The 18222-nt window shown below is 42.8% G+C and overlaps 1 protein-coding gene across 1 annotated transcript in view; it reads right to left on the bottom strand.

Moving 5' to 3' along the window:
- The window catches only part of papss1 (3'-phosphoadenosine 5'-phosphosulfate synthase 1), a 52492-nt gene that overhangs the window by 13382 nt on the left and 20888 nt on the right, over window positions 1-18222 (bottom strand). Inside the window, exons 7-9 of the mRNA XM_080195305.1 lie at window positions 15599-15710; window positions 12897-13102; window positions 10728-10863 (exon numbers count right to left, since the gene is read on the bottom strand). Of these exons, the coding sequence (XP_080051431.1) occupies window positions 10728-10863; window positions 12897-13102; window positions 15599-15710 (454 nt within the window). The remainder of the gene's footprint in view (window positions 1-10727; window positions 10864-12896; window positions 13103-15598; window positions 15711-18222) is intronic.

Here is an 18222-nt window from a genome sequence, read left to right as displayed (position 1 = left end):
CAGGCAAGCTTGAAGTCAGAACAGCTTTCTAGAACACCAGGGAGAGACTCTGGTCGAGCCACGGACAGCATATTCTCTACTCCAGGAAGACAAGAAGATTTGCTTTCAGCTAACCAGCGGAATTTCCAAAAAACCAGGGAGAGAGAGCAACACTTCTTTTCAGCTCAATGTCTCTTCTAAAACTAAACTGCCGCCAGCCAAACAGAAAACGAAACCTTAAATTCACTAGGAAAGAAAAGAAACTGTCCAAAACACATGATCTTCCTTCTAACAATACAAGGTCATAAAAGATCCCAGAGTAAAAATAAACAAACCCCATTTAAGTAGCAATAAAAGGTCTCACACAGACAACTCAGCAACACAGAGCTGCAGAGAACAAGATTTAAATAAAAAAATCTCTTAAAGGTACACTAAGTTTTAAAGGTAACATTCACTTTCATATGATTCCTAACACTTGTATTCTTTAACTGAGTTCTCTCTTTAAAAATGCAACTATCAAGTCATTTTGTCTGCTTCATAGATCTCCTCTGGTAACATCCTGTACAACTTAATTAATATTTTGGTGAAAATGTTTTTTCATTTTCTTAGAGCCATAGAGGTTTACAGCATGGAAACGAGCCCTTCAGCCCAACTTGTCCATGCTGCCCAGTTTTACCATTAAGCTGGTACCAATTGCATAAGTTTGGCCAATATCCCTCGATACCAAATCTTAGCCACGTAACTCTCTAAATTGCCTGTGTTTGGTCCACATCCCTCAATACCAAATCTTACCCATGTAACTGTCTAAATGCTTTTTAAAAGGCAAAATTGTACCTGCCTCTACTGCCTCCTCTGGCAACTTGTTCCAGGCACTTGCCACCCTTGTGTAAAAAAATTGCCCCTCTGGACCCTTTTGTATCTCTCCCCTCTCACGTTAAACCAATGCCCTCTAGTTTTAGACTCCCCTACCTTTGGGGAAAAAATATTGACTATTTACCTTAACTATACCCCTCATTATTTTATAAACGAAGCGCACCGAAAGCCTTCTTCACTACTCTGTCCACCTGTTACTCCACTTCCAAGGAGCTATGAACCAGTACCTCTAGATCTCTTTGTTCTACGCTCCTATGTCAGTCAATGGCATAAATCTTAGCAACAGGAAGTTATATAAACCTTGATATCACTATTGACCCAATCACAAATTGAGCCAACATCTCCACCTGGTTGTGAGCAATGGCCATATGTTGCTGTTCATTATGACAGCTGCTGACCAAAAAGCAAATGATAAACTATAAACTAGGACATAGAAAAGAAAAACAACATGATTCTGGGAAGTTACAAGACAACAATACATCAGAAATGTCAACAAATAGCTTATGACATCAATTGCACTTCTGATGTATTAAAACTCCTATAATAGTCTCCATAGAATCCTACAATGCAAAAGGTGGCCATTTGGCCCATCAAGTCTGCAACTTCCACAATCCCACCCAGGCCCTATCCTCATAACCACATGCATTTACCTGAGCTAATCAGCCTGACATGAAGGGGCACTTTAGCACAGCCTAACCAGCACATTTTAGGACCATGGAAGGAAACCAGAGCACCTGGAGGAAACTCACGCAGACACAGGGAAACGTGCAAACTCCGCACAACGACCCAAGCCGAGAACTGAACCGGGTCCCTGGTGCTGTGAGGCAGCAGTGCTAAACACACTGTTCCACCATGCTGCCCAGAATAAGAATTATTACAGACCTGATAATGGTCATCAAGTAGGTGATCTGATTAAACTCAAGACCATATCAACATTAACTATGTAACCTGATTTGCCCAGGAACAAATTCTCAGTTACAAGAACAATATGCTCTGACAGGAAGGCTGGCACCTGGACAACAGCTCCAAATTTTTCAGGATGTATATGGTCACATCAACATTCTGATAGAATGTTTGTGTCATAGTCACTGTGAAATTTCAGCCGAGTAATGTCGTATGGTGTCCCTGCACTACAGATCATAACTAAGAGCAGGAGTAGGCAATTCAGTCCCTCGAACCTGCTCCACCATTTAGTATGATCATGGTTGATCTCATGTTGACCTCAACTCCACTTACTTGCTTGTTCACCATAGCCCTTCCAACCCATTAATTAAAAATCTGTCCACCTCTCCCTTAAACTTACTCAAAGTCCTGGCATCCATCACGCTCTGGGGTAGTGAATTCCAGATTCGTGACCCTTTCAGAGAAGTAATTTCTCCTTATCTGTTTTAAATCTGCCTCCCCTTACCCCAAAACGATGACCTCTTGTTCTAGATTGCCCCACAAGAGGAAGCATCCTCTCTACATCTACTTTGACAATCCCTTTTATCATCTTGTAAGGCCCAACTAGATCTCCTCTCATTTTTTTAAACTCCAGGGAGTATAGGCCTAAACTGCCCAATCTCTCTTCATAAAACAAACCTCTCATCTCTGGAATCAATCTGGTAAATCTCCTCCAAACCACCTCCAATGCAACGACATCCCTCAAAGGGACCAAATCAGCACACGATGTTTTAAGTGTGGTGTCAAACATTGCACAGGAGCAGCAACACATCACTACTTTTATATTCAATTCCTTTAGCAGTAAATGCTAAATTTCCATGAAGAGACAATGGAATCAATGTGAACAATCAGAGTGATGTGAGTTCGTGCAGAAAAGGAAACAAACAAAGCCAAATGGTCAGTTTTCCTTAAAGACTGGATTCAAAGGTTTACACAATTGCTAGATCTAACTAGATTAAGATACTTGTCTCCAACAATCATGTGGAGTCATCTTAACTTTGCATTCCTCTTAGTCATACTAGGAATTTATCCTAGCTTTCTCAATAGCAAAAAATCATGCAAAATCCCTATTATGGTTACCTGCCAGAAGTTTGAAGTGAAGCTGACATAGTAATTGCAGTACACAGGACTCTATGTACAACAACATGAAGAGATGCTCTTTATACATTAATTTGTATTTTGGTAGAACATGACAGAACTTGAGTACTGCTGAAAAAGGAGACATGCTGTCAAAGCTTTTCATCTTGCACTCATCAGCCAGAATTCTCCCAAAATATTGTGTCGGCTTTACTCTGCAGTTATTATGCTACCCCAGACCTGGGAGGGCTCAATGCTGCTACAAAATCAAAGTAGCTGGACGCAACAAAGTGAGACTGGAACAATGCTGAAAATTCAGCTGCTTACCCCTTCCATTATACATAAGGTGTTCAGTTTTTATGGAAGAAAATGATGATTTGGATTCAATTTCCATACTGGCTAAGGTAGTTCTTAGGGCTTGCCTCCTCACCTTGCCCTATGCGTGAGCCATGATTAGGAATCTTTGCATGACATGCCCTCAGTGTCCAAAGAGAGGAGCAAGACCAGCAGAATCAAGCTAGGTAATGTTCAGTGCAATATCATTGACAGAGTTGGGTCCCTGGAAACTCTGGAGTCATCTCACATCAGATGGAATTAATATAATGTGCAATCTGCTCCTACAAAGTCAGTGCCATAAAGATGAATTAATCTGATAATGCTGGTGAAAACTTGATGCGCCAGAAGGTGTGCAGCACTAAGGAATAAAGTCAATAGAAAATAACTCATTGCCAAGCACACTCATCTGCCCGAGACACTAGAAGCAGTGCAAAATCTGAAATCTGTGGAGGATCTCAGCTCAGCATCAACTTCTGATAAAAGGTCACAGACCTGAAATGTTACCTGTCTCTCTCTGGAGATTCTGCCAGACCTTCTGGACATTTCCAGCCTAATCTGACTTAATCTTTCATAATGGTTAGTGTTTCCAGCATTTCTGTTTGTATACTGTAATAATGCTAACTGTAACTGTGTACGTTTTTGGAATAACCTCTAATTGAATACATAATAAATGACACCAAACTCTGGCTCAAGTGATGCTGAACTGAAGAAATGGAATTTTGAAAAACTCAACACCTAGGAGAACACCAAGAGAAAGGGGGAAATTAGAAAATACGGGCCCATGGAGACAGAAAGTCAAAGACTGATAAAAGAGAACAGAATTATGGGGAAATATAGTGCCAGTATTTTCCTTTTCAATTTCTTTTAATCCCCCATCTTATTTTTCCTCCAGCTGTGTAGATGGTTTGGAGATTCTCTTGTCTCCAACCACTGTCATTCTTTGGCCAGCATTTAGGAAGTAACTGAGTTTTTGCTTCCACCTTGTGGAGAACTCAATGATCTCCACTGTGAGCATAACATCTTTTGACATTGGCAGCTCACTGTGCAATGAATAAGAACAGAATGCGCAGCTTGGACGTTTTAGAATATTTAGCCTCTACTTATTCTCAAATCAAGGATAACGCTGGCAAAGCACCATAATGCTGACCACTGGTTGCCCCAAAGTAGTGATGGTTGATCGTCCACTCGAATTGTTGCTTTTCCATCAATGTTAGGCAGGGAATTCTAGAATACTGATCCACTGATAATGAAGAAATATTGATATATGCCCAAATAAGGGTGCTGAGCGACATGAAGGTTATACATACGAAAGTTCAACCCTTCTGAAGTTATACGTACATAACTTTAGCCCTCCTATCACAGTATTGAGAAGTGCTGCTAAATTATGAACGCCAAGAACCAAGTAATTGATAAGTTTCTGAATACATAAGGTGATAAGTTTCCCACTGCAAGCCCCCAGTGTGAGAAACACCAGGTGGCATTAAGTGGAGTACAAAGAATGGGTCACAACAATAGCAGCTGTTTAAGGATGGCTATATTTAATTCATTACTCCCTCCTATGCCAATGCGCAAGTGTTACCATTTAGCATGATGATTGGGAACGTATACTGAACACACAGTTAGCCTCTTATGACATTGTTAATAGAGAAAAAGCGGTGGGAGTGGAGGAGAGACAGAGAAAATCCCATTGGCTCAAAGTAATGTCATGGCTGTTTGACTGCCTTCATAGTGACCTGATGACCAGTATGGATAATTTGCATTTGACCATCTCCTGAACACTTTCTTGGGCCACGTCAAGATTTTCCAGGTATCAACTTTTTTGATCCATTACAGATGTAAAAGTTCAAGTCAGTCAGAATACAAGTGGCAGGCCTTACAGCAACCAAGCCATTCTGCAAAGCATCAGTGTTTTGAGCTTCAAGGTGCTTGGGGAGAATACACAGAATATTTATTGCAAAAGCTTATTTACTGAATTGTACCATAATTCACAAACACCAGCTGTACCCAATTTCAGATTAGAGAGCAAACAGATGAACTTGCATTTAATGGCACTTTGCACATTCTCAGGACATCACCAAAGTGTTCTGCAACCAATCAAATGCTTTTTGAAGTATAGTTACTGATATTATGTAAATTCTAACATTGCGAAAATACTAAGATTGTCGGAGTTGCAGATAGTGATGAAGATTGTCAGAGAATACAGCAGGATATAGATAAGCTAGAAAATTGGTCAGAAAAATGGCAGATAGAATTTCATCCCGACAAATGCGAGGTGATGCATTTTGGCAGATCCAGTTCAGGTGGGAGTTATAAAACAAATGGCAGAACCATCAGAAGCATAGACATAGAGAGATCTGGGCATGCAAGTCCACAGGGCTTTAAAATCTGCATAACAAGTTTGAGGTTCTTGCTTCCAGTGTGGACAAGAATGAGGGCTGTGAGGTTGATGAGCAAACTGCACACGGTATAGTGATGCAGACACAGGACATAGACAAAGAGAAGGTAAAAAGGAATGTAGTGGTAATTGGGGATAGTGTGGTTAAGGGTATAGACACTGTCTTTTGTCACAATGATAAAGAGCACAGAAGGGTGTGTTGTCTGCCTGGTGCTCAGGTCCAGGATGTCACATCTGGGCTACAGAGGAACCTGGAGTGGAAGGGTGAGAATCCAGTCGTTGTGGTGCATGTCGGTGCCAACGACATAGGCAAAATGCGAACTGAGGATCTGGAGAGGGAGTATGAAAAGCTGGGAATGGAATTAAAAAGCAGAGCCGGCAAGGTGGTTATCTCTGCATTACTACCTGAACCGCGTGCAGATGGGCGTAGGGTAGATAGGATTAAAGAGATGAATGGGTGGCTCAGGGATTGGTGTGGGAGGAATGGGTTTGAATTTATGGGGCATTGGCACCAGTATTGGGGCAGGTGGGATGGTGTTGGTCTGAACCGTGCTGGGACCAGAGTCCTGGCGAATCGTATAAATAGGACTGTGGATAGGGCTTTAAACTAATTGGGTGGTGGTGGTGGGGTGTGTGTGTGTGTGTGTGTGTGTGTGTGTGCGCGTGCGCGTGTGCGTGCGTGCATGTGTGCGCGCGCATGTGAGGGTAGGTGAAATTACAGGGTCTAAAGTAAAGGAGAGGGACAGGTACGGGAAGAGGCCAAGGATGTCCCAATAATAAAGGGAGTAGGGGGGCATGAGTAAGGTTGGTAGCGTTCCTTCAAATAGGGTCCAGGTGAAGGCTGGGATGAAGACACTATCTGAATGCACGAAGATTCGGAACAAGGTAACGAGCTGGTGGCGCAGATCAGCACAAATGGATATGATCTGGTGGCCATTACAGAGATGTGGTTGCAAGATGACAGGAACTGGGAGCTGAGTGTACAGGAGTATCAAGTGTTTAGGAAGGATAGACGGGAGGAAAAAGTCGGGGCGGTGTAGCTCTGCTGATTAAGGATAGTCATGATGTGAATGTGCCGGCGTTGGACTGGGGTAAACACAGTAAAAACTCTGACAACACCAGGTTTTAGTCCAACCGATTTATTTGATAGTAAACTCACAAGCTTTTGAGGGGACTCCCTCTTCATTCTCCTGACGAAGAGGGAGTCCCCTCGAAAGCTTGTGAGTTTACTATCAAATAAATCGGTTGGACTAAAACCTGGTGTTTTTTTTTACTGTGATTAAGGATAGTATCAGGGTGGTAGTAAGGGAAGATATAGGCGCCAAAGAGCAGAACTTGGAATCGTTGTGGGTGGAGATTAGGAACAGCAAGGGGGGGAAGATGCTGGTGGGTGTCGTCTATAGGCCCCCAAATAATGACCTGGAGGTGGGGCAGGCTATAAACACGCAAATAAATGCTGCGTCCAGGAGTGGAGCAGCGATAATTATGGGGGATTTCAATGTACATATTGATTGGACGACCTATGTTGGACGCAGTGGGCTTGAGGAAGAGTTCTTGGAACGCTGCCGGGATAGTTTCCTTGAACAGTGTGTGTTGGAGCCGACAGGGGAGTGAGCTATCTTAGATCTGGTGTTATGTAATGAGGCAGGTAGAATTAGGGGCCTTGTTGTGAAGGATCCTCTTGGGAAGAGTGATCGTTGTACGGTGGAGTTTCTGATGCAGATGGAGGAGGAGAAAGTAGGATCCCGGACCTGTGTCCTTTGTTTGAACAGAGGGGAGTCCGATAGGGTGAGAGAGGAATTGGCAAATGTAGACTGGGGGCGCAGATTGGTCGGTAGGTCTGCTGAGGAACAGTGGAGGATCTTTAAGGACATCTTTCTTGGTGCTCAGCAGAAATTTATTCCGATGGTAAAGAAGGATCGTAGGAGAAGAGATAATCAGTCGTGGATAACGAAGGAGCTAAAGGAGAGTATTAAATTAAAAGCTGATGTGTTCAGAGTGGCTAAAAGTAGTGGGCGAGAAAAGGATTGGGAGAGGTTTAAATATCAACAAAGAATGACGAAGAAGTTGATAAAGAAAGGAAAGATAGACTATGAATCTAGGCTAGCGCTAAATATAAAAAAGGATAGTAAGAGTTTTTATAAACATATAAAAAGGAAGAGGCTGGCTAGGGTGAACGTTGGACCCTTAGAGGATGAGAGGGGGGATTTAATGGTGGGGGATGAGGAAATGGCTGAGGCCTTGAATAACTTTTTTGCTTCGGTCTTCACGGAGGAGGACGCGAATAGTTTGCCGGGTGTTAACAATGGAAAGATGGTAGGAGTGGAGGGCCTGAATGAGATCATTGTTACTAGAGAGGCAGGGCTCAACAGACTAGAGGGACTGATGGTGGACAAGTCCCCAGGACCGGGTGGAATGCATCCAAGGGTTCTGAAGGAAATGGCAGAGGTGATAGTGGATGCCTCGGTGATTATTTTCCAAACCTCGCTGGATTCCAGGGAAGTGCCGGAAGATTGGAAAACGGCTGATGTTACGCCGCTGTTTAGAAAGGGTAGCAGGCAAAAGGCAGGGAATTATAGGCCGGTTAGTTTAACGTCTGTTGTAGGAAAAATGCTTGAATCCGTAATCAAAGAGAAAATAGCGAGGCATCTTGAGAAGAATTGTTTGATAGAGCAGACGCAGCACGGATTCGTTAAGGGGAAGTCGTGTCTGACAAATTTATTGGAATTTAATGAGGATGTGTCTAGGGCGGTGGATAGAGGGGAACCAGTGGATGTGGTGTTTCTCGATTTTCAGAAGGCGTTTGATAAGGTGCCGCACAAAAGGTTGTTACAAAAGGTTAGAGGGCATGGAGTTGGGGGTAAGGTGTTAGTGTGGATAGGGGATTGGCTGTCAAATAGGAGGCAGAGAGTGGGTGTCAATGGGTGCTATTCGGATTGGCGGTTGGTGACTAGTGGAGTGCCCCAGGGATTGGTGCTGGGGCCTCAGCTATTTACCATTTATACAGATGATCTGGAGGAGGGAGCCGAGTGTAAGGTGTCAAAATTTGCCGGTGACACAAAGAGAAGTGGAACAGCAATTTGTGTGGAGGGTGTGGAAAGTCTGCCGAAGGATCTAGACAGGCTGAGCGAGTGGGCGAGGACCTGGCAGATGGAATACAAATGTTGGCAAATGTGAGGTTATCCACTTTGGTAGGAATAATAGTAGGAAGGACTACTACTTACAGGGCGAAAAGCTGCAGCATGCTATGGTGCAGAGGGACCTGGGGGTCCTTGTGCATGAGTCGCAAAACCCAGCCGACAGATGCAGCAGGTGGTCAGGAAGGCAAATGGGATGCTGGCCTTCATAGCGAGGGGGATTGAATATAAAAGTAGGGAGGTCTTGCTGCAATTGTACAGGGCACAGGTGAGGCCGCAGCTGGAGTACTGTGTGCAGTTTTGGTCGCTTCACTTGCGCAAGGATATTTTGGCGTTGGAGGGAGTGCAGAGGAGGCTCACTAGGCTGATACTGGAGTTGAGTGGATTGAGCTATGAGGAGAGGCTGAATAGACTGGGCTTGTACTCGTTGGAGTTTAGAAGGATGAGGGGGGATCCCATTGAGACGTATAAGAATGTGAAAGGGATGGATAGGGTAGAGGTAGAGAGGTTCTTCCCGCTCAGAAAGGACAGCAGGACTAGAGGGCACAGCCTCAAGATAAGGGGGAGCAGTTTAGAACGGAGTTGAGGAAGAACTTCTTCACTCAAAGGGTGGTGAATCTCTGGAATTCTCTGCCCGTTGAAGTGGTGGAGGCTACCTCGCTAAATATATTTAAGACGCGGGTAGATAGGTTTTTGGTAGGCAAGGGGATTAAGGGTTATGGGGAGAAAGCGGGAAAGTGGAACTGAGCTACGACAGATCAGCCATGATCTTATTGAATGGCGGGGCAGGCTCGAAAGGCTAGATGGCCAACTCCTGCTCCTATTTCTTATGTTCTTAAAAGTGGCAGCACAGGTGGAAAAGGTAGTGAAGAAAGTATATGGTATGCTTGCCTTCATCGGATGGGGCATCGAGTATAAAAGTTGGCAAATTATGTCAAGTTTTAAAACATTGGTTAGGCCACATTTGGAATACTGTTTCCAATTCTGGTCAGCACGCTACTAGAAGGACGTGAAGATTTTGGAGCGTGTACAGAGACGGCTTACCAGGACGTTGCCTGGTATTAGCTATGAGAGATTGAATAAACTGGGATTGTTCTCTCTGGACAGATGGAGGCTAAGGGGCGACCTAATAGAAGTTTATAAAATTATGAGGGACATAAGAAGTTGGAAGCTGGAAGCTTTTTCCCAGGGCAGAAATGACAATTACAAGAGGGCACAAGTTCAAGATAAGGGGGGAAAGTTAATTGGAAGTGTGTGGAGGAAGTTTTTTTTTTAAACGCAGAGTGGTGGGGGCCTGGAATGCACTGCCAAGTGAGGTGGTTGAGGTAGATACATTAGTGACATTGAAGACTTATCTGGATAGTCACATGAACAGATGGGGAATAGAAGGATACAGGTGGTTGGTCTAGATAGGACAACGTGATCAGCACAGGCTCGGAGGGCCAAAGGACCTGTTCTTGTGCTGTACTGTTCTTTGTTACAAGTATAACGTATGTGTAGATAGATTCATGAACAATAATCAGAAAAACGACTTTTCCCGACCAGGAAAGGCAGGGCTTCAATCTAGGATCTCATCTGAAAGACGGTTCTTCTGATACTGCAGCACTCCCTCAGTGCTGCATTGCGGTGTCGCCCTAAGTCTCAGGAACGGGTCTTAAACCCACAGGCCGAAAGCGCTACCCAACGAGTTCAGGAGAAACAGGAAACCATAAGGCGACCTGGCACAGGTCTTAATAATGCAGGAAGTTGTGCCAAAAACTTAACAAGAGGACCACAGCTACTGCAACTGAAGAGCCAGCATTAGGACATGTTCATTTCTTGGGATTCACAATCTTCACTAACAACAGGAATGAAAGAAAGACTGGTTTGGTATTTAGTCCCGAGCATCCACACTAAATAATTGCACGACCATAAAATAAATGTGAAATATCACAAGGAATTTGGACTTTAGTCCTGCAGTAAAACTGTAAATGGTTGATGTTACTCACCGGCATTCATTGCCTTAAATTTTTGCTTTAGTTCCCGTGGGGTAAGACGATAATGATCGAGGCCATCATTCCAATAGATACGATCAAGAACTTGCAGGTCTCCACCCACCAGCCAGTTGCCACTCTGCATTACCATCTGTTAATTTATAAGAGTACATAATTGAACAAAACCTTTACATTTCAATGAAGCAACAGAGAATAACAGACATAAAAGCTGTCACTCTAAATGTTGAGAATCTAAAATTTAAACAAAATGCTCAAAACATCTAAAACACAAAGGGGGAAATATTCCCACTCAGTCCACCATAGAAATCGAAGCAGGCAGGGAGTGCATCGTGAAAAGGTCCATTGACCTCTGGCAGGATTTTCCGGTTTTGGGGCGAGTGCAGCCAGAAAATCCCACCCAAAATGTTTGAAACTCTCCACAGTGTAGGCTATCGCTGTGAAGATAAAAGAAGAATTAATATTTCAGGTCGATGCTGACACATCCTCCAGATATATCTTTTATTTCTCTCATTAGCATCACCTTTTTGCCTTTTATCACTACTTCTGTCAATTGTCTTCTTTCCACCATTGAGTCACAATCCCCCACCGCCACCCTCCCCGTTGCCCCTGGTTCTATACCTGCCTGTGAACTGTTCGTCTGTGGCATGCTCCAAGTAAAAAGTCTGACAACACCAGGTTTTAGTCCAACCGATTTATTTGATAGTAAAGTCACTAGCTTTACTATCAAATAAATCGGTTGGACTAAAACCTGGTGTTGTCAGACTTTTTACTGTGTTTACCCCAGTCCAACGCTGGCATATCCACAGCATGCTCCAATTCAGGGTGGCACAGTAGCACAGTGGGTAGCACTGCTGCTTCACAGCACCAGGGATCCAGGTTCAATTCCCAGCTTGGGTCACTGTCTGTGTGGAATTTGCATGTTCTCCCCGTGTTTGTGTGGGTTTCCTCCCACTTTCTGAAAGATGTGCTGGTTAAGTGCATTGACCCAAATAGGCACCGGAGTGTGGCGACTAGGAGAATTTCACAGTAACTTCATTCATAAGCTTTACTCGTGACTAATAAATAAACTCTACTTCTGACAGAAAGGGCAAACCCTATGTATATCTCTCTTCAGATACTAAATAAGAAGTTTTCCCAGCACTTTTACAGGAAATAGGGATCCAGCTGTCCAAAAACACCAACCAAAGATTGATGCCTCGCCTTATTAAAATTTCAGTGTTAATGCGAGGATACAGAAAATGCAGGTAACTGAATACATGTCCAAAATAACATATTAATTAGTTATATTTTTAAATTATTTTTCAATATTTCCATGGAATCCCAACAGTACAGGTGGTGACCATTGAGCCCATCGAGTCTGTACCAACCACAATCCCACCCAGGCCCTATTCTCGTAACCCCACACATTTACCCTAATTCCCCTGACACTGGGGTCAATTTAGCGTGGCCAATTAACTTAACCCCCACATCTTTGGACATATTTGAAAAATAAAGATGATTAAAAGTTTATTTTAAACAAGGTGTGCCATACTAGTAGCTTTATATTCCTCTACATGGTCAGCATAAAGGACCACTGGGGAGAATTAATGGTATCCTTTATATTCCATACTAAAATTACGCAGTTCAGTTGAGCAACAGGCTGCGTTACTGAAATTACTGATGGGTGGGGAATGTTTGCAGTCAAACATTCCCAAACACCTCTTCTTTAGTTGACACTAATTTATTTGACCAGATCTAAATAGGACAAAGCTCCTACATGCCTCCTGTTTATAGGATCATAGAATTCCTAAAGTGCAAAAGGAGGCCATTCAGCCCATTGAGCCTGCACCAACAACAATCCCACGAAGGCCCTATCCTCATAATCCCCTGTCAGTAAGGAGCATTTAGCATGGCTAGTCAATTTGACCTGAACATCTTTGGACTGTGGGAGGAAACAGAAGCATTGGAGGGAACCTACACAGACACAGGAGAGTGTGTAATCTCCACGCAGACAGTGACACGAGGTCATAATTAAACCCAAGTTCCTGGCGCTGTGAGGCAGCAGTGCTAATCACTGTGCCATCGTGCTGCCCTTTAGTTTCATGGTGCTATATGTACTGAACTGGGAAAGTTATCGAAATGTCACACTGATCTTAGAGGGAGAATAAATGCTTTTAGCAAAACCTTAATGTAAGGATGTTCTTTGCAGGTTGTTCCCCATTGACGTGCGCAACGCTCCTCTTTCCGGTGCTCGTAGAATTCTGGATTGCGAAGGATAGCCACCCTTTGCCCATTGTACACCAGCGCAAAGGCAGTGTAGCCATCCAATCGCTCTTTGTCTTCATTTGTCGCTGTCAGGATGATGGGCACCGACAGGTTAATGAGGCCTCCTGCAGCACACAACACAGTAAAACAAAAGCATGAATAGTAAATGATACAGAATTGCTGAGTACACAAATAAAAAAATTCAGGTGGTTAGTACACTTCATTGAGGCCTTCCCACATGGAGTGCACCACCATCTCCACATACCTGTACCAAGCTGCATCAAATAAATTACATTTAAAAATTCCTTCCCCATCCCTGAATAGGAGACATTATACAGTATCAGGTCTCTGTGTGAGTGAGCTCATTGGCAACTCAAGTGAGATTAGTAACAAGACACTTTTGGCCACCTAAGCCAAGGTGCATCTTAAATAATGGAAACAGGTTGCTGAAGTACCATATTCATAATTCTGGCAGATCCTGGAGAGTGAGAGGACGGAAGATCTGAGCCCTCTGCTGTGGAATTGTTATGATGTGGGTATGCCGGCGTTGGACTGGCGTAAACACAGTAAAAAGTCTGACAACACCAGGTTTTAGTCCAACCTATTTATTTGATAATATTCTCACTAGCTTTCGAGGGGACAGCCGCTGTCCCCTCGAAAGCTAGTGAGAATATTATCAAATAAATAGGTTGGACTAAAACCTGGTGTTGTCAGACTTTTTACTGTGGAATTGTTACCCAGCTACTTTAAAACTCTTATGAATATTCCACCAACACGCCACACAAGTGATAGTGAATTGCCTCCAATGTGGTTTAATTAACACTTATATTAACTCTTATTCAAAGTGCCATACTTTGATTACTAGTAACCTAAACTTTGGAAGGAAGGAAAAAAAGCCACACATCAAGCTTCATCCAACATTACAGGAAAAGAAAAATCAAAGAACTCAGGCACCAGACAGAAAGTGTGATCCCGCTAAGGGTTAACATTCAGGTTAACTGAGGCTCCAACAATTCATAATGTGGTATACATCTGTATGCCACATCTTCGGTCACCATTTTCCATTATAAATTTCTGACTCCACATCTCCACAACTAAACTCTCAATGTAAACTGCCAATATTAGAGCAGGTTATTTTATTTATTTTTATTTTAATTGGTGTCACAAATAGGCTTACATTAACACTGCGATTAAATTACTGTGAAAATCTCCCCATCGCCCCACTCCGACGCCTGTTCCGGTACGCTGAGGGAGAATTTAGCACAGCCAATGCACCTAACCAGCATGTCTTTCAGAGAGTGGGACGAAACCGGAGCACGTGGAGAATGTGCAGACACTGCGTAAATGGTGGCCTAAGCTGGGAATCTAAGCCATGTCCCTGGCGCTGTGAAGCAGCAGTGCTAACCACTGTGACACCATGCCACCCTCTGTGGTATTCCACTGCTGGTGAGAATGTTCCGTTAAGGATGACAAATTCACACAGATAGTTTCCCATTATAAACATAAACAGAGGAGCTGATAATTTGTGTAAAATACAAGGACAAGAAGTAGAACCTTCAAAAGGGGATCGTAATTGCACCTATACTGACTGGTCCAATTATCCCCTCCATTCTCTTATTTCATTTAACTTGAACATTATAGAGAACAGTAGTTAGCACTGCTGCCTCTCAGTGCCAGGGTCCTGTGTTCGTGTCCAGCCTTAGTTGTGTGGAGTTTTCACTTTCTCCGCATGTCTGCGTGAGTTTCCCCCGGCTACACCTGTTTCCTCCCACAGTCCAAAGATGTGCAAGTTAGGTTGACTGGCCAGTGTCAGGTGGATTAGCAGGGTAAATACGTGGGGGTTATGGGAGTAGGGACTGGGTGGGATTGTGGTTAGTACAGACTCAATGGGCCAAATGGTGTCCTTCTGTACTGTAGGGATTCTATGGATTACAACTTTACCTTGAACAGAAAAGCAAAACATTACACATGGTGGAAATCTGACCTGAAATGTTAAGCTTCATTCCTCTCTCCACAGGTGCTGCATTTCCAGCATTTTTTGCCTTTCATTTTCTAATTATGTCTTGATTCTGTCTGCAGTTCCATCTTGTTTGAAAAAAAAGGGTGCCCAGGATACTGCTGGCCAAGAGCTTGCCCTTGCTACCGTCAACAACGTACAAAAGCATTACTGTCAGAATCTTCCAGCTACATTGTAAATGAAATACATTTTCGATACAGGGCTATGCAGAAATATGGTTGTGACATTTTCAATTGGCGTTAACTATTATTAACCCTTAAACCTGCCAATTCATAGGTGAAATTTTTGGTTCAGCATGTTACATCCAAGTGCAAACTCTTGTAAATTTCCACTTGCAGTCTGTGACATTGCAGCCCTTACACCCAATTCTTTACATATGATTTGATTTATTATTATCACATGTATTAGCATACAGTGAAAAGTACTGTTTCTTGTACGCTATACAAATGCGCAAACATTCAGATTGACAAAATGGTGTTAGAGCTTTGGCTTTTCTTCCCTCACGGAAAAAGGACAATTGTTTTTGCCCCATGTAAAAAGGATGATCATCTGGACCTTAGTTTAGGCTTTGTCACTCTCACCCAGTGATTACTTGAGTTCTTACCATCCAACAAGCAGCCAAAATGAAGGCACTGCAAGAATTCACGTTCCCTCATGAAGCCATTGAGTGGAGTAGCCCAGCCCTCAGCCAGAACCTGCACCCACTGCAAATCCACCTAGAAAGATGAACAGAGGTATAGGTTTCATTTTTAATCATGGTACTCACAAACCTCTAATTTCATAATCATCGTGGTTTAGCCCTTGGTACAAGAGGTAGGGGGCAGGATATCTAGTTATTTCAGAAAAGGAATTAAAATTATTCATGTAATTCTCAATCCAAAGAATCTAAAAATTGCTTGTAAACAAGTGGGTTCCTTGGTGGAATCAGCAAAGGGCTGTTATCTCCATTAAAGGTATATATGATTCATGTGGATCGCAGTATCAAAGATAGAAGATAATTAGTTTAAATTTCAGTTTGGAACATCCCAAAGTATGCCACGTTGCTATTGAAATGGACCAGTGGGGAGGTACACTTTTGTTCGGGGCTTTATCTATGTGTTTTTCCTCTCAGAAACAGGCAGTCAGTTTGGTTACCGCTTGCGGAAGGCTGAGATAAGAGACTGCCAGGAGTTGTACAACCAGGAGCAGAGGGCTATTAGAAACTCAAGGAGGCTTCTGAAGTGCAGCCACTTAGCAGGAAAGCAGTAAGCTTTCAAGTTTGAGTTAAGAAGTCCACAGTCATGACGTCCTAAAGGAAAATTGAAGCATTGCCTAGCCAAATGCTGGTGGAAGGATCCCCATGAAATCTTATACCTCAGAATAGCTGGAACACTAAGGAGAATCAATGTGAATACCAGAGAGCTGTGGCACACCTTGGTTTGGTCCCAGGAGAAGAGAATGAACCCTCAAGATTCTGTAATGTACAAGGGAATTCTTGGGTGGAAGTAAAAAGTAGAACACAGTTCAAAACTTAATTACAAAATAGGTTTAATTTTGAAGTGTTTGCTTTGTTTAGGGCCATAAAGTTCTTGTCTAAAACTTGAAATCTTCAGATATAGTTCCTCTAGAGAATAACTAGTTCTCTTTACCCATTAATGGTCTCTCTGGGAATTGCAACAGAGCAAAACATGTGTACAGTGTACATCAAGCCTTTTCACATTCTCAGGATGCCCAAAGCACTTCAAAACCAATTTATTATTAAATAGAGTCACAGTATACAAGTGTGGCAGCCAATTTACATATTGTAAATATCCACAAGCTGCAACGCCATAACTATGACATGGAGATGCCGGTGTTGGACTGGGATAAGCACAGTAAGAAGTAGCCTGGTGTTGAGAAACTTCTCACATGGCATAAGTAACCAGGTAATCTGTGCTCGGTGACTTTGATTAAGAGATAAGTACTGGTCAGGACAGCAGGAAACATTGATGGTACTTGGATGAACCCATTCCATTCCTGCCCTTTGTGTGTTAGACAGTTCAAAACCTTGCCACTCGCTAGTGGCAAACATTCCAGGTCCAGCGACAATGACCGTACCTGACATTGCTGCACCAGCCTAGAAGGCCACAGGCCTTAAATGAAGGATTTCCAGGGACAGCAATGTTTCCTGAAAGATGTCTGGTAAACGTTAAGTTAATTTTATAACTTTTCCCATATTTGGAAACATTCATTCTTTTCCCATGAACTTTAAGGGATAACCAAAGCAAATTCTGCAATTCAATCTTTGGTTGTTTTCTGATTTCTTTGTAACTGAAATAAACATTTCTTACTTATGCTTTTAAGGGATGTATATACTGTGCATTAATTCATCTGTTAGTGAATTCACTCCTAACCGTTACTAATTCGAAACACCACTCCGATCATTGGCAAAGTACAGGGACAGAGCAGCTACTGACGGCAGCAGCAACTGCGGCTCAGTCTGGGAGCCAGCGAGACAGGCTCCAGCACACTTGTTATTTACTGTAATTTAAATGAGTTGCAGACCCGTATTCTCCGAGGGGACTTAAAATTAGCCACCTTCTCTGGGGTGCCAGGGAAGGGAGGATTGGGATGGGGGGGGAAAGAATTGAGCATTTATTGAAAAAGCAATTGTATACAAAAGGAACAGTAACTATCTGAAATAAATATAAATTATATGTAATCAGCATCTTTCTCATACTTAAAGCTCATCAATCCAGCCATGTGCAGTGGTGTAAACACATACAAGTCCTTAAACTGTTCTTATTCTGAAAAATGTATCCCCTTTCTCCTTGGGTTTATTTCAGCTGGCAGTGTGAGGGGACAACTCAACTAACAGAATCAGAATTCAAAGTCTTTGTTATTTTACATCAAAAGATGCATTACAACTGCAACCAGCATCACTGGAATGGGTGAGTTTGCTATAAAGAAGTGTGCATAATTTCATGGAGGCAGCAAATTTCTGGGATTTTGGGGTTTGATTAAGGAAGGCGGTGGAGGTGGTGATAAAATGCAGCATTAGTGTATTTGAGCCTGAACTTTTTGCAAGCAGTTTTCTCAGGGCTATTATAAATACTGTTTGTTACTGGATTCTACCGTCATTGTATGAACAAAAAGCTAGGAATTCGTTTTCACGATATTTGCATGAGAATGTTCACTGCATTGCAATATTACTCTGGTAATCTATTTTAAGCAAGTTAATGTCTCTAATAAAACAATAAATATCACAGA

Source organism: Carcharhinus amblyrhynchos, chromosome 1 (genome assembly GCF_965287045.1).
Source record: "Carcharhinus amblyrhynchos chromosome 1, sCarAmb.v2.hapA, whole genome shotgun sequence".
Taxonomy (NCBI): Eukaryota; Metazoa; Chordata; class Chondrichthyes; order Carcharhiniformes; family Carcharhinidae; genus Carcharhinus; species Carcharhinus amblyrhynchos.
The sequence above is the reverse complement of the archived record's forward strand: the minus strand, read 5'-3'. Positions and strand labels throughout refer to the sequence as shown.